The sequence below is a fragment of the Octodon degus genome, unplaced genomic scaffold (genome assembly GCF_000260255.1).
Source record: "Octodon degus isolate 3935 unplaced genomic scaffold, OctDeg1.0 scaffold00116, whole genome shotgun sequence".
In the NCBI taxonomy this organism is placed as follows: Eukaryota; Metazoa; Chordata; class Mammalia; order Rodentia; family Octodontidae; genus Octodon; species Octodon degus.
In genome coordinates, this window is record NW_004524692.1 from 3938920 (window position 1) to 3962494 (window position 23575).

A 23575-nucleotide genomic window follows, 5' to 3' on the forward strand; every position below is an offset into this window, starting at 1 on the left:
CTTACCCATTTCTCCAGGACTAACTTGCTTCTAGTCTGCAAATTGAGACAAAACAACAATGTTACAAAGTTTCTCTTGTTCATAACTTTAATAAGTTTTCCCTTGAACTCATTCAAACTGGCATCAAACTGCTATTGGAGTCGGACCATACCCAGTCCACAAATAAAATGGTAAAATGTCATGTGTTGCTGATACAGAAGGAATCAGTCTTGTGTAGGACTCAAGGGTTGCAGAAGCAACTACTTGCAGATGGAAGTGTAAGGGCACCTCAGTTCATGAACTTCATTGGTTCCGTGATGCTGGGGCACGTGTCTGCAGCCACATTCGTCACCCTACGTGGGCTTCGAAAATGGAAGCAAAATTTTACCTACTGCTTCTGTTTGCAAACAGAAGGAATCATGAACTGTGGTATTACTGTATATCATTTCTTTATCAAATGTAAAAGGAATTAGAATAAATGGGAATAAGTCCATTTATTAATCCCCATAACAACAAAATAGTCTGTATAGCTGATAGTTAAATAAGAGTAGATATAATCCCCATCCTTATGAATAATTTTTTATATTCAGACACATAAATAGCATGTCTGCACACATGAATTCTTTTATGAAGCATGATAAAAATACAGTGAATATTTTTTAAAATTTGTTATAGTAAGACATACTGCCATTAATCCTTTACACTATGAACATACAGACTATCATTCTTGCCGCTTCATGAGTGTTTTTAGTTGCCCTGTGACAGAGATGCCTTCATGTCCTGAACAGATTCAAAACATTTACCTTTCTTTCATGGACATTTTGACTTTGGAAAGAAGGAGAAGTTGCACAGTGCCAGATCTAATGGATAAGGTACATGATGGCACACCATAGCATTTTGTATAACAGAAATTGGTATAAAGATTTTGAATTGATCGAGGACATTGAGGCAGCCATGCAAAGACACTCACAAAGGAAAACATCAAGAACTGCTTCTTGATGACAAAAACAGTGGGATGAATAAGTATTTCAAGTGAGGGGGAGGATTCTGTGAGAGATGGATAATAATGTCTTTTACTATAATAAATTTTATTTTTTATTTAAATCTTCAATCATGTGTATGTTTACATATTATATACCAGTATATCTATATAACATATTATATGCCAAAATATATGTATCTCTCATGCTTACCTTTAAACGCTGGCTATGGGAGCTTACAATAGAATTATACATTTTCAGATATCTCTGCTGTCCTTGTTTCATTTTTCCCCTGTTGCCCCATTGCCCCTCCCACCACTCCTCTACCTGAATCACTAAAACCAAACCAGAGCCTCCGCAGAGTCTGTGCACAGTTAGGAGTCCTCTGGTTCTTTAGCATGTTTGTCCATTTTCTTACCTACTATGACCACTGCTGAAAGAAATGTACTGTGCTACTCAGAAAACACAATTAATCTGGGTCAGAACAAAACTTCAGGTAAAATGTGTTCTTTGGGGTCATTTCATCTTATTCTCTATTGTAGAGATTGCATTGTGGTTGTGCTTTTTTTTCCTCTTGGTTTGTTCTGTACAGAGAGTCTGAGACAGAACGTGTTTGGATTTAGCTGGGATTTCTGTGTATCAAACAAGACAACTCTGCAACAATAGCAGTAAGGATCCTTATTTGACTCTGGGCTAGACTGTCCAGCACTGAAGCAGATAATATGAAGATATTTTCACAGTGTCAAAGGCCAAAATGTTTCTCTTCCAATAAACAGTAAAAGAATATGTTAGGAGCCTACTTCATTAACCACCGTTTCATAGCCACAACAAACAGCTGATCACACCACACACACCCACAGCTGTGTGTTGCCATCCCATCACTCCTCCAGAAATGATGTAATGAGGAAAGGTAAGGAAGCCAAGAATTGGTACTATTTACACACAGAAGGATCCATCAGTAGCATGACTCTTTAATCATTGTTATTTACAATTTATCATCTGACAGACTTACAGAGAATAAATAAAGAAAAGAAAATATACAATTGGTATCATGTTTCATTTCCTAATACAGAAAAATTTTACATATTTTGGAATGTCTAGGATAGTTTTAAGCAGAAATCAAACTCATTTGCTATTTACCCCTTGACAAGACACATAATCCTTCAAAGCCTGCAAAATAAAGTCCAGATGTTCCCTCGCCTAGAGCATACCACACAGCTGCAGAACCCCAGTCCTCAGAAAGTCAGCATCAGAAAATGTGAGACAACTAAGATAGCATAAATAGTAAATAACTGTTAAGACAGGCTGCATTAGAAGCTTTATGTGTTTGCAGGAATCCTCACAACTGCCAGTTATTTCAGTGCCTCTCTTTAGGAAAATGACTTTGCACTGAAAATAATTACATGTGTGTGGGTCTTTTCAAAATTTTCCTGGACATGTAGTTATGATTGTAAATGAGAATGGGCTACCTTGGGATTCTGATCCCTTTTCCTATAGAGGCTTGGAAAGTTGTAGATGAGGTATCTAGAGGAAGAACTAAAAGGCTTATTTTAATGTGCTGGGTTTGGAGCCAGAGTCTGGTCTCTGTTTTTGGTCTAGTGTCTATTAAGATACCTTGCAGCACTGTCTAAATACTAGAAAGAATGAACCATTTCCACTGATGCATAATCAGGGAGGATACAAATGTAGGATACGCTGCACCTGACACAAGTCTGGGCATTTTTTTCTTATTTCAAAATAAATCATTTAAGTTACAGCAAAGCAATTTTTCCTAGATTCACCCTTGCTAGATAAACAAGTTTTCACTTCCATCTTCTGCTCATTCAAAAACAACAGTCACAAAATATTTGGCAAGTGCTCACAGATGTTCTCAGAACTTTACAAGACGCACTATTATAATCTTGAATAGGGCAACTTTAAAATGGTGATCACAAAGCTCAAAGCCGTAATCCACAGAACCAGAGTTTTAATGTCTCCCCAAGTTTGCATTTGATTTGATCCAATGTGGTTGCTGTTCCAATTAAGAGCAGATGTTTAAACAAATGAACCTTCTCTCTAGTCTGAAAAGAAAATATTTTATCACATATCAGTGATCTATACCATTATGTTCTGTTCCTCCCACAAACTATATCTGATGCCATTAAATAAATGCCACCCAACCCTTGGCCAAAACACTGGTTCACTCTCGACTGCTCATCTCACCTCCAGGAAAAGTCTCTCATTAGGAACTGAAGGACCTTCAGTACTGAGAATTCCGTCTATACCTGGCTTTCTACTTAACAAGCATGGACTTACTGCTTTTGAATTGTCTAATCCTTCCTTGTTGTTCCTGGATGGTTTCAAATCCAAACAAATAACTTTAAAATCTAGAGCAAGGAACAGGTTAATCCAGATATTATCCTGCATGTTCTATCCAGGCAAGGCCAGGTTACAAATCAGAAAAAAAATACAGCAACTAAACAAACACGGGGGAAAACTGGTGACATCCAGGTAGGCTGTAGTTTAGGTAGTAGTACACTAATGTCAATTTGCTGGTTTTGAAAATAGTTCAAGATGAACTATTATTTCATGGTTTAAAGTAGACTAAAATATTATCAACACAGAAAAATCTAGATATAGGGTAAACCTGGTCTATATTTTTTTAACTTCCGGTGAGTCTAAATTTCAATGTAACATGTTTCCAAAAAAGACACAGCCACTAAACAAATACCATCCTACTGCCACCAAACATTGCAGCTGATTGGAGCAGGAAACTCAAGTTTTAGAAATTGACTCCCCATTAATCATCCAATCTTTTTCCTTTCTAATTCAGCACTCCAAAACATTACCACATGACAGTGACATTCATCTGTTTGCTTAAAACTGAAATTTCAATTCTGAAGGATTTCCCAGTGGAGATCAAGACTGACATGGTCCAAACACTTTAGGGACATATCCTGCACTGCCAGAGGACAGAGAGGTCTCACAGGAAAGACTAAGATGGCAAATTCCATGTCTGTGAATTCAACAGAAAGTCAAAGACTTCATAGCTATATATTGTAATTCTCTTCTTTTTTTTTTTTTTTTTTTTTTTTTGGAAAAATAGATACTGTTTTGCTTTAGTATATTTCCTTGGAACATCTTTCCTTTTTCTCCTTCAGACACTTCCTTCCTTCTAGTCTCCTTTATGCAAAACACATGCCCCACTTCCTTCATGGCTTTCTTATGGGAAGTCTGAGTGGGACTGAAAAGCTCACGTTTCACAAACGGTGCACACCTTTTGTGCAGATATCACACATAGCTTAGTCTTGTCTAACTTACTGTCTCCATGTCTACCGGTGCTCATCACTGAAAATGGGTTTCATTAACAAAAGCAAAAGAAGGGAACACAAATAAATATTCAGGAATTCCCTTAGGCTGGCTGTTCCTAGGTTTCCATGTCCAGCTCAATACTTGGAAAGCCACTGCAGTTCGGGCAAAAGATTGATTCCTTCTATCAGCACTTGAATGAGTCTAAATCACAAATGGCCTCCCTCATTCACTTCCCCTGAAATGAAAAGGTCCTTCTTTGGTGATTGTGTGGTTTTATTTCCACAATGGATATCTCCTTTCTTAAAACTCAAAAAGAAAAAACTCTTCCATTTCATGCACCTAACTTTTCCTTCTTGAATGAATACTTCTACAATCTATCACCCTGAATTTCTTTCAACATTCATATTTTTTTATCTTCAAGTCACTTACTTTTTCTGGCTTCTGTCACAATTCTCTTCAGAGATTTGCTCTTAGGCTTCCTCGTGGAGTCCATCAGATCCAGATCATTGGCTTCCACTTTCTTGCGAGGCACATACCTTTCTTCCTCCCTCACCTGCTGCAGCCTCCCCATCTACTTCTGCACACATCCACTTTGCTTTGTTCCCACACTTGCACAAAACTCTCTGTTGCATACCCTTGATCAATCACCCTTGAGTTACATTTTCCATAGCTTTAAAATCATGGCCCCCCCTTTTTTGATTCATACCTGATCATACAGGAGATATATGTGTCAACATCTGGATCTAGCCATCAACACAGACATACAAATTTGGATCTGATGATCCTAAAACACATGGTGTCATAAAATCATGCACATATATCATGAAGAGGGGGATTTACTGCAAAGATAATAAAGCCCCACAGTTTCCCATCAATTTACCTATCTTTTTCCAAACAAATTCTGCTTCCATGTCTTTAATTTGAGCTACTTTTTAATTCTACATACTAAATGTACTGGAGACTAGAATGTAGTCTGTTGAGTCAGAGTTGTGTTGCTAAACTCTATGAGTGGGACGTGGTTAGAAGTTAAGCCTGTGTTTATAATACAAAGGGCTCAGTGGCAGAAGACAAAGCCCACACATGTATATGACAAGACATATTTGGCAGCCACCTAAAATAAGGTATTTCTGTGTCTCAAAGTCAGGGAACTACAGATACTCTAATTTCCATTTAAACAATTTTAAAATAAGAGATCATTGAATACAGTGAGTTGGAACAGAATTCTAAAATGTGAAAACCAAAGAGATTGTTAGACAAAAGAAGACAAAATGGTGTTGTTTTGCTGTATAAAATGGCATGGCATGGCATGGCCTGGACATAACCTTTCCTGGGACATAAAGGACAAAGGAGAATAGCCCATGGGTCTTTGTTTCAAGTCCTTCTAAGAAAGCTAATACCTTGCAATCAGAGTATGGAAAGTTTGTAAGAAAGGATGTTTGACCCTTAATTAATGAAATAAGGTATGAGGAAACACCTGGTAACTATAAAGCAGTATACAAATGAAAGTGTCATTCTTAGTGCCATTATATTTCCCATGACCTTTTTACTGGCCCCAATTTTCAAAGCAGGCGATAACAAGATTGTTCAATCCACGTGAGTTTTCCAGCAAACACTGAACATACCAGAACTAGAAGAGACCATTTAATTCGCTGCTCTTAATTTACAGATAAGGAAATGAAATTCAGAGAAATAAAGTGACTTGCCTAAGATAGTACACTTGCCTTGATGCAGAGAGAGGCGCAAAGTTCCCCAACCAGTGCTGTCTTGCCTCTCAAACCAATGATTTCTCCAAAATTAATCCTGGGAGAAACTAAAGTGCAGTCACTGAACATCCATGGAGGAAGTGTGTTTGCTGTGATCAGAATACCACCTACAAAATGAGTCTGTGGGACTCAGATGTATGCTTACGCTGTGGTTGGAGCAATAGCTATGTTGAAGGCTAAGTGGGGAAGCGCTCAAATTCTGAAGACTGCGGAGAAGGTGGAAGGGGTAAGCAATCACGGTGGCCCTGAGGAGGCAAAACCATTTCTTTGGGCAGCTTATCTGTAATCTTTCCTGGTTTTTCCTCAGTGGAAATTAAGGGTCCCCTTTTCCAGCTTTCCACTGAATCTGCGGATTTGTGGAAGATTAAAGCTCAAATTCTGCTCTCAGGTTACTCCTATCAACACTGCATTCATTTTCATGAATTCTGAGACCAGGGTGTCATGATCTTCTGATGGTCGTATCATATCATAAGCAAGAATGTATGCAATAAACATAGCAATGGATGCTAACTGTATGCTTCACTGGAATCAAGGGATGTTAAGTTTATTTAGAAGGACATTAAATATGTCCTTAGGCAGCCATCTATCTTGTGTTTGAAAATCTCCATTTTTCTTGCATCATTTTTCAGCCTATAACTGACCCTTGTCTCTGACAAAGGACTCCCCACATCTGGGGCCAAACCATACATCCTTGTATGTTCAGACTCTGCCTATGTCTTCCCTAGAGGTCTCCCTGCAGCTTCCCTTCATTGGTCCTAAATCAACCTTTTGAGGCCACCTAGAGTAGATCCTACTTCCTGTTATACATGGCCTTTAGGTATTTATGCCTGAGAAGCTCAGCCTGCAATGCATGTATCCCACAGAGGATTCATCCATTCAAGTGATAGATTTGAGCAAGAAGTGCCAAAGGATCTCCTAGGAAGATATGACAAACAATCAGACTTTGCTGATTAAAAAGATCAGGATTTCACTAAAATACATATTTGGAAATGTCAGAACTAGACAAAGAAGATCTTCCCAAAGGAACAATGAATAGCATACCTGTTACCTATCCTCCATAGAGTTCCTTTCCTACGTCTACTACCTATTCAAGAATTCTATCCAGGAGTCGTAATTACAGTTCCATTTCCCGCAGTCTTGCAACAAACATTCTTTCCTGTCTACATCCCTGCTGTTTCACGTCCAAACCACAGCCTTGATCCCTGCCCATGAATGAGGAAAATAGCCATTCCAAGAACCTAGGACTTTTCAACAATGTACCACACACTTTGACAGGGAAGGAAAAACAAGATGCAGAATGTCCAGAGGCCAAATCAGAAAACCATATTTGATTGGATGTTGAAGGCTGAGTCCTCAGATTCTCCATGGGTACCAAGTTTTTTCCCTGTGCCTCATCTCATGTTTCCCAAGATTTTATCATTCTTCAAGTCTTCCTTCCTGACAATACTTCATAAAAGGTGATGTGGAAAAAATATTGTCAAATCTGCACATGTATAAACATAAGCATATTTAACCTTTATAAATTACCTGAATTTTCTAGCCTTTGTTATCTAATACTTGCTATATCAAGTAAAATTTCTTTTACTATATTTTATTTTTTCTAAGCTTTTTTTCTTTTTTAGTTCTTTAATGTAAAAAAAAGTATATATGAGTCAGTGGTGGGGAGTGGGGGAGTAGAGTGAGGGAAAAGAGGGACAGAGAGAGAGAGAGCAAAGCAAACAAGCCTCTGTCCCTCAGGTCCACTAAATGTCCAGGTGGAGTGGCTTAGGCGTGGATGAGTGGTAGATCTTGCGAGGAAGACATGGGCCCTCAGGACACTGGAAGGCACTGATAGCGTCAGTCGTCCCCTTGTTGGAGGAGCAGAAGGTGGATTTCTTGAAACGAGGGACGGTGCTTGGTGTCTCTTCTCCAGCAGCTGAGCATCAGCTTATACACAGAGTCAGGGCAAATGGCTGGCTGAGGGAGGTAGGTCTTTGGAAACAAAATTTAAAAGAAAAAAATATTAAGGAAGGGAAGGAATAAGAAGACTATTTGCTTTGTTGTTCTGTTTTCCCCCCTCTGTGTTCTTGGACTTGGTTAGTGACATGAGTGTCCTGTCTTTTTCTTACTCACAAGTGTTCTAACTCATAGCAGCTCCTTCTATGTCCCCTTTGCCTTCTCTAGTTCTCTGGAGTAAGATTTCCTGATGGGGCTTTTTATGGCTGCTGCCTTCTTGTAAAAGATGAAAATGAAGCAAAAATAGAACAGATGTTCCATGATAGACCATGTTTGATCCCCTCATATGAAGGTCTGCCTTAGTTCATTATTAGCTTCATAGAAAGTGCATCATTAGCTTCAGTATCTTGATTGGCATAAAATCTTAGCTGTAGAAACTAAGATGCATGACGTTTCCATGTAGTTCCTAACCACAATATCCTCTGTGCTTCCCCTCCCCTGTACTGGCCCCCCACAGAAAAGCTTCGCTTTCTGCATTTTATTATGCATCTCAGTCAGTGCCTTTACCCCACCTCTCGTCCAGCTCAGTCAATGCCTTTACCCCACCTCTCATTCAGCGCTGAATTACAGATTAAGACTCTACTCTGAAATTGCCAATTATAGATTGTCTCAAATAAGATACTCCTCTGTTGCCTCCTAGGTCAACAATTTTGTGCCTATAATCTGTTACTGCCATGCTGCTACTCATGTTTCTGAATATCTTGGTACATGAGATGAAAATACTAAATATGGTGAATTTTAAATTTTAACAGTCGAGCGGGCCTGCCCCTTAGCTCAGTTCTTTAAGTGGCTGCTTCAACAAAGCAGTCAGGCTCAGGTTGCTGTGGTTCAATCCCCACAACTCAAGCCAGCCAAACCTGCCCTGAAGGCATTTGGAGAAAATAAAATCCTAAATTTTAACAGTCGATTACAGCAAAAGCCACATTTCCATTTTACTCCCTGTTGCTCAAAAATTAACTGTCCTTCAAACACTTATCAAATATGCTTGGTATTTCCTGGAGAAGTTCTAGAAGCCCTCTCTTGTGAGTGTCATTAGCTGTTGTGGCTGCCACCATGTTCTAAAGTGACTCAAAACATTTACCTTTCATGGCCATTTTGGCTTTGGAGGAGATCCAGAAGTTTCCTAATGTCAGTTCTGATTAATAAGGCGGCCTGGAGACACACCAGAATGTTAGCATAAGCCTGCCTTTCCCTTAGATAGCACACAGCCGCAGCATTCACGTTTTTTGATCACACCCCATGAAAACACTCATGAAAGGGGACTTCCAGAACTACTTCAGAAAGTAGCAAGAAGAATGGGATAAGTGTGTCCAAAGTGAGGATGGGGGGGTTAGAGGGGGATCAATGGAAATGTGTCTTTCACTGTAATCAAAGTTCTACTTTTAAACATTGACTGGGTATTTTGATCACACCTCATTGACACATTCCTGAACCATGACTAAATGTCTTATGCCCTCCGAACCACAGATGCACCCAGTGCCTTCGCTGAGCCTGACATCAGCAGCTGAGTAGTCATTCACCTATCCCTGCTGTCCTGCCTCCCCTACACTAGCATCAGCCTGCATCACACACCAGAGAACTCAGCTGTACCCAGCAGCTGCTCGTCTCCTGTACCCATCAGCTCTATATTCACAAGTAAAAAGGGAAATACCTGTGAACTTATACTGGAATCTCAGATTAGGCTTGACAAGCCTTTACTCAGCATATTATAGGGTACTGTGGCAATAAAGTACCACGCATCTAAGAAATAGTATCAGTATAAATGAAATACAGAATAACAGACACTCACACGTTACTGATGGAATTTAAAACTGCCAGACCATTTTGAAATGTCTACTAAATAATATAGAAAACATGTATGCACTTTGTGCCAACAGATATCAGTAAAGTAGAAATCATAATTTGAATTATTAAAGTGCTCTTTTCAAAGTCATATAAACTTAGCAAATAATTAAAGCTATTTTTCATAATAATTAATATTACACGGAAGACCCAATTATGGGCTACTGGACTCTTTTAGAATATTTTGCTGAGTTTACACACCTATAATATTCAAATAACGGAACTTAACAAAAAAAGGGGATACAGATATATGTCCATTTTGTATCTGTGTATTCAAAGTGGTTAGGATAGATATATAGTTACATTCTCTTAATGAATAGAGTGATTTGTTCCAATAGTGTTTGTAAATTGGATATCATGTCTGCATCTTGTACAGCAATTAACCACTAGGAAGAATGTATGCAACGTGTTAATTATTGAAACTGCCCTACCAATTTGATTTGAAACTGTCTCATTGCTATTTGTTTCTCAATAAAATTATGGAAAAAAATAAAAAATAATAATAATAATATTACATCTATAGAACTTTGTTTGTCTTTTATATCATCAAATAAGTAAACTTTCAAGACTGTATTTGATGTTTGGGATATTTAATTCCATTTAGACCACAAGCCTACAAAAAATGCCACCTGGGAATTAATTACCTCTTAAGATAAAATTGAAAGGATAAATGTCAAGTATATGTTTAAATTATTGAAATTATTGTGTACATGACCAAATATTTTACAGTGAAGATGAAGGATTTAAGATTTGCTTAAACTAAGAAAACTAAGTATTCTTTCTAGGTTCTATGGTACTGAGATGTTTTTCTTCTGTATCATGTCTGCTGTGATCAAAGGTTAGAAATGGTTCTTGAAAATGAGTTATATAACACTTGCTCAATCTGGTCATCACAGAACCCATGTAGCCACTGATAAGTTTGAGAAATTACAGTCATTGGACTCCCATGCTAAACTTTTAAAATTTGAATACCAAACTTAATACATTCAATAGCAATTACATTAAGCAAAATGTAATAAAATATAAATTTAGTAAATTACATTTAATAATGTTTATTATGTTTCATATTTTAAATTTAGTAACACCTATGGCTATGAATGAGCATTGTGCTTAGCTCCTAGAGGTAATATTTGGCTTTGGCATAGCTTCCATGAAATATTTGATTTTACTATTTGACAAAGAGTCATGAGTCGACTGGGGAGATGGTTCAGCAGAACAAGCCCTTGCCTGGCAAGTGCAAGGGCCTGAGTTCAATTCCCAGTTCAAAAAAAAAAGAGTCATGAGTCATAATGTATATTTGGTGTACCACTAGCATCTGGAAAAAGCAAAGCTGTGGATTTGTTTTAAAACTGTATCTAAAACTAAGAAAGGCAAAACCTTAGAGAGTGTTAAAAATAAAATTTCTTTTTTTTTTTTCAATGTATTTGGTACAGGGCCTCACTATGCAGCTCAGACTCACAGTGATCCTCCTATTTTCAGCCTCCCCCTTGGCCAAATCACAGGTGTGCGCAGCCATCCCTGACTCGATCACCAGCTCAGTGTTCCCCTAGGGGGAGGCCGGTAAGGTGTGTGGTGTCAGGGACCCCAGTCTGTGTGCTTATCTAAGCAGGTGCTTAGTCTGCTGAGTTACCTCATTGGCTCAAAAATAAAATTTTTATCAAATAATAAAAAGTGTTTCCTTATGAAATTGAAATATACAAAAGCAGTCATTAACATGTAACATTGTACTATGAAGTAAGAAAAAACTCTTCAATATAAAGAGCACTTTTAAAGTAAAGTGGACATGGAAGAGTTGGGAGGGCATGCCTTTCATTGTTGAATGTTTGAAGGTCAAATTTTGTTTCATATAATAAAAATTCTCTCTAGCATTTTAGTCACTGAAAACACTGAGGAATACTGAAAGGCTTGCCATATTCCTACTTTTGCCTATAATTCTAAGATATGCTAGTATTTCGGCCACTATTATGGTGGTTGAGATAGCGTTTCTAATTAAGCACACCCTCTGTAAGTGGATATGTGTTCTCTCAAGGTCACTGGGGATGTATCAGTCCAGGAGAAAATAGACAAACGTGTTCTTGGTGTGTTTGCTTATTCCATGAACACAGGAGTACATTTAGTCATTGTTATAGAAGGCAATTGCATAAAAATCAAAATAGGTAGTTCACCACCTCTGCTACCAAATAGCCAACACAATATTAAGATAAATTAAATTCTAGGTTCCCACTCTCATTTCCAACATAGATTATGCATTGTTCTGGTTACTCTCTTATCATTTGTTTGCTTGGGTCTATTTAAACCATAGCAAATAAACTTTATTTTCTGAAAATAAACTCTCTTCTGCTGTTATATTCCTGTTGGAGATGACCTAACCCAAGAGTATTCTGTATTCCGTAGCCACTTTGAAGAAATGCAATGTACCAGTTACTGACCAGTTGTAAATTCTTGAATCTCATAAAATGTCAAAAATTGAGCTAAGCAAAGAAAGCTTACCCAGGAAGTCTAGGGATTGGGACTCCTTGTGATTTGCGGGGCTCAGCTCTCCCTGAGTCATGAGATGCATCATTAAATGGGCCCAAAGGTGCTCCAGGAACACCACATCCAGGACACACTGTCCATTTCTGAATGTACAAATCTAGAAATGGTGCTACAAAGTGGATTTTTCAGAATTTGGGTTGGACCTGAGGTCTCTGCACTAAGCTACATGTCCATCCCTTTTGTTATTTTTGAAGTGAGGCACAGTCTTACTAAATTGTCCAGGATAACTTTAAACTTGCTATTCTCCTATGTCAGCCTGTCAGAATGCTGGAATTACAGACAAGCACCAATGCACCTGGCCAGTAAGGTTTAAATGAATGCTAATAAATCCCTCATTCCATTTTACACACATACTGTTCAACTAGGAAGACAAACTAATGCTCTAAATCAAAAAATAGATAAAACTATTGATCACAGAGGTAAGACTTATATTTCCTGCTCCCTTTGTGTTGAGGAGGAACCAGACCTGACCTTTCATGCTGTCCAGGAATCAATGAGTAGATACCATTGACAAAAAAGAGTATATGGTGGCCTGGGGATAACCTTGGTCTTTCACATAATCTGAATAGTTAGTGACAACAGACTATAATCATATAGTGCATGATTCAGTGCAGATCTGTCCTGCTGAATCAGGCTTTCTTTTCTTTGTCTTCTAGCATCACATCTCTTTCAAACCACCACCAGCAGTTCTTACCTGTCTCCCCTGGTCTCGGAAAAACTCTCCAGTATTCTCAATAACCTGCTCATCTGACAGCTGGGAATACGGCTGCTCTTGACAAAAAGTGAAAGTCTCCCACAGAGTTACCCCAAAGGCCCACACATCACTTGCTGTGGTGAATTTGCCCTGTATAAGTGAGGAAAGGTAAAATCAGAATCACGGTGCACAAGAAAAAGGTTGTGTCCTCATAATCTAGAATTAATTGCCCTTCCTCTATCATGCATAAGGAATACGGAAACTGCCAAAATCTGGGTGGAGGATCTAGAAGTGACAATGTCAAGTTGTCCAAAAGCAAATCATTCTTTCATCCTCCTGCTTTAATCTCAGTTCTGCTTTTGGAGACGAGAGCCATGAACTGAAAGGAAGCCACCATAACCCATCGGACTCTCCAGCCAAGGGTTAGATATCAGCCTTGCTCTCGGGAAGATGTCCCGGGGAAAGTCAGAACAGGAAGTCAACTGCTTTTGTGTTAGAAATAGAGAAACCTTCTTTAAGCACCTGATTTAATCCCTTTTGTAATCTGGGAGTCTCATTTCCTAGTTCAGTGATAGTAACAATCTTAAAAAACAGGCTTTACCAAGTGATAGCAAGAAGATTTAGATATCAGCTGATGAGATAGCTCAGCAGAACTAAGCACCTGCTTTGGCAAGCACAGGGACAGGGTTCGATCCTGGGCACCACATGCTGCACCAGCCCCATCCCGGGTGCATTGAGCCGGCCACCGAGACCAGGTATGGTGGCACAAGCCTGTAATCACAACACCAGGGAGGTTGAAAATAGGAGGATCACTACAAGTCTGAGCTTTGTAGTGAGACCCTGTACCAATTACATTAAAAAAAATTAGATGTAATTAGCATGCATTAAACAATAATACATTTTGTATTCTATAAAGAAAATGGCCTTTCAAATGGATATTATATTTTAGATAAGAAAAATGAGATAGGGGAGGGTTACTCAGTTAACCCGGTTAATGCAAAAGCTAGATTTTGAAGCAAAGGCCTTTGAGTCTCAGACTAATACATATCTCGTAAGAGTGTGCAATATCTTTAACTAGAACAATGTTGCCATCATATTAGAGATAGCAAAATATAACAACTCAATATATAGATGAAAAAGATCATAATGATGATTTTTTTTTATCCTGGTACATAATTCCAATGATTAAGAATGCATACCAGTATTCTTAATCATTGGAATCTAGAAACTTAAATATTAAATTTATGTATACAGACCTTAATAAATTATAGGATATAGCCACATAAAGAAATATTATGCAGTTATTAAAAATCATATTTTTAAAGAATTCATTGGAAATGCCAGTGATAAAATACTAACTAAAATAGTGATTATATGGCATATTATCATCTCAGTTACATGATATAAATTTTACATAAGAATACACATGTGGAAATACATGCATAAGAAAAAATTCTCAAAGGAAATATACCAAAATACTAATAGTGGTTGTTTCAACGAGAAGAGATAACTATACCTTTTATTTCAAAATTAATTTATGAATCCTATACAAATATGAACTAAAAATAAGTAGACTGTAAGTGAACAAAACCAAATTAACCTCAAGTGTCTCTTTGAAATGTTCCATAATACGAAAGAAAATTATATGCACATAGCATTGCTGAAAGTAAAAGTTTAAGTCTACCAGTTCTTTAAATTGGCTGAGTGGTTGGAAAAATTAACAATGAAATGACACAGATATGCATGGTCAGGAAGGTACTTCCAAAACAGATGTTTGGAAAAAATACATCTGCACATGGTACAGAATACCAAGAATTGAACAAAAGTATAAATCAAAGAAAGATGGTCTTAAAAAGTAGAAGGTAATAATACTTTAAAATGTAAAGTACCAGTAGAAAAGTATGAAGACGAAATATAGGAAATAAAGCCATGCTGTTATGTTGAGCTGTGGGGGACTCAGGTCAATAATTTCTGACATTGACAGTTAAACAGAAGACCCAATGCTATTATGGTCTACTGGACTCTTAGAATATTTTGCTGAGTTTACACACCTATAATATTCAATAACGGAACTTAGAAAAAATGGGGTATACCAATGAATGTCCATTTTGTATCTGTGTATTCAAAGTGGTTAGGATAGATATATAGTTGCATTCTCTTAATAAATAGAATGATTTGTTCTAATGGTGTTTGTAAATAGGATCACAAGTCCACTTCTTGTACAGCAATTAACCACTAAGAAGAATATATGCAGTGTATTATTTGTTGAAACTGTACTTTCAATTTGATTTGAAACTGTCTCATTGCTATCTGTTTATCAATAAAACTTTGGGAAAAAAATGTAAAGTAAGTCCAATAATTAATAAGAAAATAGTTATGCAACTACTATAAAACAGATTTTTATATAGATAACATTTAAATAATAAAATTTTTAATATTCTAAACTAATTAGGACCAATCAATGGATGGAAAGAGAAAAAAGATACTAAAGCTTTTACACTTAATATTTTGTTCTAAACTTTCTACAATGGAGTGTTCCTTTCTTATCAGCAGGAAAAGGCAAATGATAGAGAATAATTAGTACACAAAGAAAGCTTTCTCAAGTGACAGAAAATAACCAAGTATGTGTGGCACTGTCTCCTGCTGTCTCCGGCTTGGGCCCACCTGCTGTGGGTGCTGCCTGAGTCTTAGTGACCAGGGCCAGCCTCACGAATGAGGGCAGCTTGCTCACCAGCAAGATGCTCTCCCAGGACATCCAGCGGATGGGGAGCACCGCCCGGCCCTGGATCCGGTAGTAGTCACCGCTGTACAGGTTTCTGCTCATTCCAAAGTCAGCTATCTTGATGGTGTAGTTCCTACCCACTAGGCAGTTCCGGGTGGCCAAATCTCGGTGGACAAAATTAAGAGAAGAAAGGTACTTCATGCCAGAGGCAATCTGGGTAGCCATGAACTTCAGGTTGATGTAACTGAGAAGAATATAGAGGAGACTATATAAGAAAGGAGAAAGCATATAGAAACTGGAAGTCATGAAAGCCACACACTCACATTGGTATCAACCAACCAGGGCTTAAACTTCAAAGTTCTCTTTCTTTGTTTTGTTTTCTATTTGGTACAGGGTCTCACTAAGCAGTGTGGCCTTGGAGTGATCCTCCTGTCTCAGCCTCCCCAGTGCTGGGATTACAGGCATGCGCCACCACGCATATTTTGGTGGCCAGCACAGCGCACCTGAGGGTCCAGAGCTGGCACAGCATGATATACCGGAAATCAAATCTGGGTCCTTGCACTTGCCTAGGCAGGCACTTAGACCACTGAGCTTTCTCCGTGGCCCCAACATCCTCTCTTTAGAGTGTGTGTATGGAAATGTGTGCATCTGTGACTGAGTATTGAACCCAGAGTTCAGCTGTGATACATCCCCAGACCTTTTTAAGTATTTTTTTGAGATAAGACCTCCCTTAGTCACTAAGTTCCCTAAACTGGGCTTGAAACCTCCTGCCTCAGCCTTCTAGAGTGCCTAAGTTATAGGCGTGCACTTCCATATTCAGCCCCTTTATATACTCTTCATGAATCCTTTTGCATCCCCTGAAAGTAATGCTCCACTACCCACTGCACACTAACCTTCCCCAACATCCCAGAACCATGATGAATTTTAAGGGCCACTGCTTTTGCTGTTTACAACCTGATTATCTCTCATGATCTCAGGGAAGAGGCAGAAGACCTGGCTGATTTTACCTGACAGTGGGCCCATTGCTGGAGCAGGAATTCGGGGGCTCATGGCGGGAAAGAAACTGATTGAGATCTCCATTCTCCATGTATTCCGTGATCATGCAGAGAGGGTCCTCAGTGATACACACAGCTAAGAGACGGATGATGTTTGGGTCCTTCAGCCGGGACATGATCTTTATCTCCTTGAGGAAATCATTCCTTTGAAGGACATAGACATAGATCAGTCCACAGGTCCCTAGACTCAGAATCAAAAGGGGGAAGAATGCGCTGCAACATCTATTCCTTCCCATCCTATTTAGTTTTATTTGCCTGTCGGTGAACTTTGAGAAAACAGAGAAACCAGCACCCAGAAGTGTCTCAATCTACTGCTCCTGGAGCAGAATGGACCTTTATTCAAAATGCAGTGCTTCAAGAATGAGACCAAAAACTTATCAAGTGGGGCATGCCTAATATTTAACAAAATGCCATCACATGGAGACATTTGATCATTCATTTTTAGTATTTGCTCAATCAAGTACATTTTTAAAACAACTCTGCAAAATGAAACTTTTCACTGAAACTCCTATCTTGAGTGCACTAGAGTATTTAAGTTTTAAAAAGTTACAAAATCACTCTATTAATAAATCAAAGAATGTTTTTATAAAGTGGATAACCACCATGTATCTATCCAATGATTCTTTGTTTCCCCCACTGGCTTTTCCTAATGCAATCTGCATCAGTAGTCACAACATGCATTTAGGAGCCTGTTTAAACAGAGCTGCCTAAGGGGCATGGTGGCAAGAGGGGTTCATTTCCAAAGAAGTACTCACTTGGCCAAGACTAGAAATTATTAGAATACATAGTGACAGCCACCTCTGAGTCATAAAGTAGCAAGTGTTGAATCAAGTCCATCTTCCCAAAACTGTTGGAACAGGTCAATTACAAGTGTTCCTTGAGTTTTATAGGAATCTGCCACTGAACATCATACTATGTCAGAATAAACCCTTAAAATCAGTTTGATTCTGATTCAACATCTCCTCCCTTTCATGTTTCTTTAATTCCAAGTCAGGGGTTTCTGAGGCTTGGGAGGCCCCACAGTCTGAGTCGCCCATTGCTGCTAAATGGGTACACAGCAAGCCCCGCTAAGGCTTTATCATATCCTGTGCTTTTTCTCTTTGTTATTTTCTCTAATAATGTGCTAAAATTAATATAAAGAATGCTCCACCTTTTAGAGTATCCAGAAAAAACGTCACTTCCACTCACACTAAGAGCCTCAAGACAAATTCTAGGCTATCTTTTGGAAGTCCCCATAGCTCCATTCGCTCACCTTTCTCTCCACTCCATTTCCTGCCATTTTCAAGACTTGTAATGAAACTCCATCACCATTGTTGGACTTTAACAGCACTTTGGGGAATAGGAATAATAAACTTACTCTCGCTATGAATATCAGTGAGATAAGACAATGCAAATAGGGAGATGCAGATGTTATCCAGATGTTCAGATTTCTCTGGGACACAAACAATCAATTTGCAACCAGCATGCCTCTCTGGGTGAGGACTAACTCACCATTACTGTAATGGAAAGGCTGTCAGACAATGGAGGGTGGCTGGACACTGCAATCTATGTAGCAAAGGATCCGAGAATTAATAGCCAGCTTGGAAAAACTGCTAAAGGCCTGTGGATCCTTTAGCTCTGAGGTCCACGGATACTTTTCCAAGTAGAGGTAGCTTCTCATTTTGTAGGTTGTGGAACATAGAAGAAAAGGAGCATAAAAGAGAAAAACAGGATGAGAAAGTAAACAGATGTGATGGAAAGGAGAAGGGAAAGGTTTCGCAGGAAAGATGCATGGGGTTGTGAAAAACCTGCCAAGAAGAGGTGATGACATTCAGAGCACATCTGTAATGAAGGAGGAAGTGCACATCTGGACCGAAAGGTGCAGGGCTGTGCAAAGGGAGTTAGGAAGTAAATATGTGGGAAATAAAAAATGTACATTTGAAAGGGGTACAGAAAAAGACAGCAGAGGGCTTCGGAGTTCATCGGAAAAATAAAGCATAAGAATAGCAATGTGAGGCAGCTCACAGATCTCCCCATCTCAAAAGAGAAGTATGCTTAGAAGTTTCCAGAGATGTTCCTGATCCTAAAGATGAAATAAATAAAGGGAAATTAAAAATGCAGACCACAGACCTGGCATTCTTGTTGGCATCTGCTCGGAGCATTTTCACGGCCACCAGGACAGGCTGGTTGGCACTGACATCTAGAGCAAAATCTTTGTCTTTGAATTTTTCCATTCCCTCCACTTCACAGAGATGAACCTAGACAAAAGTCATCTAGTCTCAGCATCATCAATTCTCCTGGAGATGTCTCAGTACTCTTGCTGGGCATTTCCTGGAGCTAAACTAACTCTTACAAGTCAGGCAAAATAATCAAAAGACAATAATAAGATATGTGCAACATATCTTTGATTCTTGATATAATTTAAAGCAATAGCGAAGCACTCAGCTAATATGACATGTCACTGCCTTATAAAAGAAATAGTGGTAGTATTTCAGTATAGCATGGTCCCACAATAAAATGTTATTCAGTACAAAAGTTTAAACTCTAGATTTGGGAAGGAGTAGTTAACTGACAGTACAAAACATAAACCAATTTCCTAAGATAATCCCTTAGTGTGAAGTTTAGAATTGTAAGTGCTCCTATACACTATATGTAGAATAATGAGAGTAAGTTTTCAATCGAGGAGGCAGCATGAGTATAAATAATGCTACAAACAGATGTCATGCACTCTTGTACCTCCTTCAGCACTCAGGCCTACTTAGAGGAGAACATGTAACACACATACGATATATTCATATGGGAGAACATGTGACCTATGATATGTGAAATTCAATGTCATACTGTATTTGGGGCTTACGTATTGAAGAGTGCCTCTTGCAACTAAAAACATTGCTTTGAGTTCTCCAAAAGCCCATGTGACTGAGAATTTAATATTACATGTATCCTCTGAGGGCAATTGAGAGAGGACTCCTCCTCCTTATCTAGGTTGGTAATTCATTCCCTAGAGGATACTTCTGGGACCAGAGGCAGGGATGAGGTTGTTTTTGACCATTTTTCATATAATGCTCATTAAAAAAGAAAGAAAGAAAAATGACTATCAAGCAGCAGGGTGTTCCTGGACAATTCATTAGAGATGATCACATCTTGTGAGCCCCACCCCCTGGAACACACTGTAGACATTTTTTCAAAATATTTAATGTTTTTCAGGCTCTCTAATGTCTAGTGAGCTCCTGCTTTAAATATTCCTGCATGGAAATCTGAGGCTTTCACCAGCTACTTCAGAGAGATGAGGTTGGCCCAATGCTCATCATCCAGAGGACACAGCAAAGAGAGATGAGCAGAGGAGACCTTTGGACCTTTGGTTGTGAATTGACCTGCAGAAGATGCAATTTGCTGTACTGACCATTTTTATCTCCCCACTTCCTTCAAGTTTCCAAAGACTGGAGGCCACACAGAAAATCAACTCACCTCACCAAACTGGCCTTCTCCCAGCTTCTCCTTGAATGTTAAAAGTTTCCTGGGGAACTCTTCCACAGCCACATCTTTTCCTGAGAGCAGGTCCATGGTGACAGCAGGCACTGAGTAGGTGTTGCCTCCAGTTACTCCCTGGAGGTTCACAATGTCGGCCTCAGCATAGTGGGGCACTCCCTCAGGTCCACTGGGCTGGACTGGCTTCACGATGCCACTGCAACCTGGAAGACAAGGGCCACAGGTCTCAATCCAAGGGTCACCTTTGGAGATCTTTTTAAGAAAATCTGAGAGGAGCACTAGAACCTGCCAATATGACAACTTAACTTCTTCATAATGGTCTTACTTAAGGAACAGTTTTGCTTCCTGAGACTCTTGTGGTCTCAAGAATGTAGATGTCATTTTGTTCCTTATTCTTATCTCATAATCAGGACCATTAACAACATGTCTCATCTTGTGGAACTGCATGGCAAAGATGTAAGAAGCCTCATGCCCTATCAAGATGAGAGTATTAAAATGGAAGGTTTGTCAAATCATATTTTCTTTTATTTTTTTATTTTAAAGAGGAAAAAGATAAAACAGCAAAGAAACAGGTTAGTAGGATGGTTAAAATAGTTGATACATTTCAGTTTCAAAACACAATGGTTGATACATTGCATATTGTCTCCTTATTAGTTAATCAAAGCATAATACACACTTCACAGATGATGCATGAAAAATAAATACATGAAAAATGCTCAACATCATTGGTCATTCAACAGATGCAAATTAAAGCACTCAAATTCCATCTCACCCCAGCAACTGTCAAAATATCAACTGAGAACAAATGCTGTGGGGACTGTGGGGAAAAAGGAAAGGAACGACGCTTTCTCACTTTTAGAACACTGCCAATGATTCAAAAGCAATTTAAATCATACCATCTTGTGTCAGACACATCCTAAACTCTCAGAAATTAAAAATATGAGGCAAGGGATATTTTAGACTTTATGAAATAGCTAAGTTACTAAGTTCAATCTATAAAGGAAGTCAGTTTATACTCATTAATCTTGTTGACTCTGTTAAATCCTGCTCATTCAATGTTTTCTATCTGCTCAGTGATAGAGTAGATGCCAGTTCCTTCCTTCTAGAAAATTCCTTCCCACTGGCTCCCTGGAAATCCTGTGCTCTGTCAGTCTCCACATCTGGTTTATCCTAGACTCCTCTCCTCTGAACACCACAAGTGCCCTTTTACCGACCTGGGTCATAGATTGTTGACCTAGAAAAGCTCTTCTGACCTCCAGAGATGATCCCAGCATCCATTCTGATGTCACTCTACATTTTTTAAGAGACACTGGGATTTGAATCATCTGGCAGTGTTTTACCTTACTCAATGCTTTTGTAGAGAAAAAGCAAAAAAAAAAAAAATTATTCTCATAAGACAATCTTGTATTACCCTAACAAATGTTTACCAAAGAAAAATTGACCAAAAAATAGATCACTCAATTATTAGATGGCTACAAAACTGAGAATTTCAGAATATCTTTAGCTTCCTTTATTTATGTCTTCCTCCTTGTGAAACCCCACTCCTCAATTCACACATAGTGAGGTCTAGTGTTGGCTGAGTAACTTATTAGAGCCTTTTTCCTTTCTTCTGTGTGAAATGAGCAAGTTAGACTGCTTGAGTCCTTTGGGTGTTGCCACACTTATAACCCTGTATCTTTGTCTTCATCTTTTGATATGGAGGTTCCTCCAAACACCTTATGTTCAATAGTAAAGCAGCAATCTCGAGTCTAGAAGGAGTATGTGGATTACTCAGGTGGCTAGCAAAGACCAAAAATGCTTGGTTGCCTAGGAGCAGGAGTGTTACCTCTATACACTGTGTGTCACAGTTCTCCCTCCATCCTGTTATTTTATCCTTACCTGATTCCTCTTCCCCTGGAGAAAATTCTGGGAGCTTTCTTATCAATCTAGATGGCTCCTGGTAGTCAGGGCGAAGGGGAAAGATGCGATCATAAGTTGAGTTGGACTCTTGCTCGCTTGGTGATGAGGAGCGGTTATTATTGAACATGCTGGACTCGCTTGGCAGGGAAAGGCTGACTGTCATTTCATCATCGAGCATCCTCCGGGAAGCCTGGGAGAGAGCAAGGAGAAGACTACATTGGTATAGAGAGTACCAGCAGTTCCTGCCCTTCTGAAACCCACCTGTTGCATTCACTTTTCTCCTGCAAAGTCCCAGAAACACTGTAAGTGATAAGGGTACAGACATGTAGATAAATGGAACAAAATAGAGAAGTTAGAAATAAAATCATACATATAGCATCAACTGATCATCTTTAATAAGGGGGCCAAAAATGCAGTAGAAATACAATAGCTTTGTCAACAAACTTCAGGCAAAACCTGATATTCACATGAAAAAGAATAAAGTTGGAACTTTACATTATACATCCTATACACACACACACACACACACACACACACACACACACAAATAACTGACACAAATCTATGACCAGGAAGAGATTCTAAGTGTCATTCCAATACATTTCGACTTATCTTCTTGGGATCTATAAGGTTAGAAAAAAATTTCTTGAAGTCAAGCTAAATATTTACAGGAAAAATTTTTGCTCTCTTCTTATGTGAGGAATGGTCCTGATGTGCCTTCACTGATGTCCTGAAACAGTCACACCAGTGGGCCAGTGCCCTGTGAGTTCTGTCTTCAGCCTTTGCATCCTGTGTATGGACTTACCGCCTTAATTTAGGTAAGATGTCTTCAGACCAAAAGTAAAGATCCTCGTGGGAAGCAATTAGATTTTTTGCTGTGAATATTCCTGTCTACACACTTCAAACCTCAACTATCTCAAGAACTTGACTGTGGAACAGGTCAGAAGGAATTGCAGGCTGCTTGTCTGGGTGCTCCTCTCATTTGTTAGAGCACTTCTTTTCCCCTGTCTACCTTCAGAGAGTTCTGGAGACTCAAGCCCATTTTCAGGGTCCCCTCGCCCCTTCTCTGGTGTGTGTGCCATGCAGGTTTGCTGTCCTTTGAGAGACCCATGACACAGAGACCAACCAAACAATGCCCTTCTTCTTGCCCTTTGCCGTCTAACAGCAGTTTGAAACTTCAAAGCCCAGAGTTAGCAGACCTTCCTTAGCCCATGTCCATTGAGAGGAACACAGCACATAAGAAGGTGTGTATTCAGCAGCAGGGGTTTGATACCCAGCATGCCGTGCCAGCCCTGCCCCCAGGGTATGCTGAAATGGCCACTGAGACTGGGTGTGGTGGCATGTGCCTGTAA

At 39.0% G+C, this 23575-nt stretch overlaps 1 protein-coding gene across 7 annotated transcripts in view; it reads right to left on the reverse strand.

Moving 5' to 3' along the window:
- Window positions 1-1917: 1917 nt before the first annotated feature.
- The window catches only part of Ddr2 (discoidin domain receptor tyrosine kinase 2), a 169987-nt gene continuing 148329 nt past the window's right edge, over window positions 1918-23575 (reverse strand). For all 7 annotated transcript variants that reach the window (XM_023699778.1, XM_023699780.1, XM_023699776.1 and 4 more), the window contains 7 exons: window positions 22203-22413; window positions 20304-20527; window positions 18966-19093; window positions 16809-17000; window positions 15811-16045; window positions 13080-13229; window positions 1918-7984 (listed from right to left, as the gene is read on the reverse strand). In XM_023699778.1, coding sequence (XP_023555546.1) covers window positions 7850-7984; window positions 13080-13229; window positions 15811-16045; window positions 16809-17000; window positions 18966-19093; window positions 20304-20527; window positions 22203-22413 — 1275 coding nt within the window. In that variant the 3' untranslated portion in view covers window positions 1918-7849. The remainder of the gene's footprint in view (window positions 7985-13079; window positions 13230-15810; window positions 16046-16808; window positions 17001-18965; window positions 19094-20303; window positions 20528-22202; window positions 22414-23575) is intronic.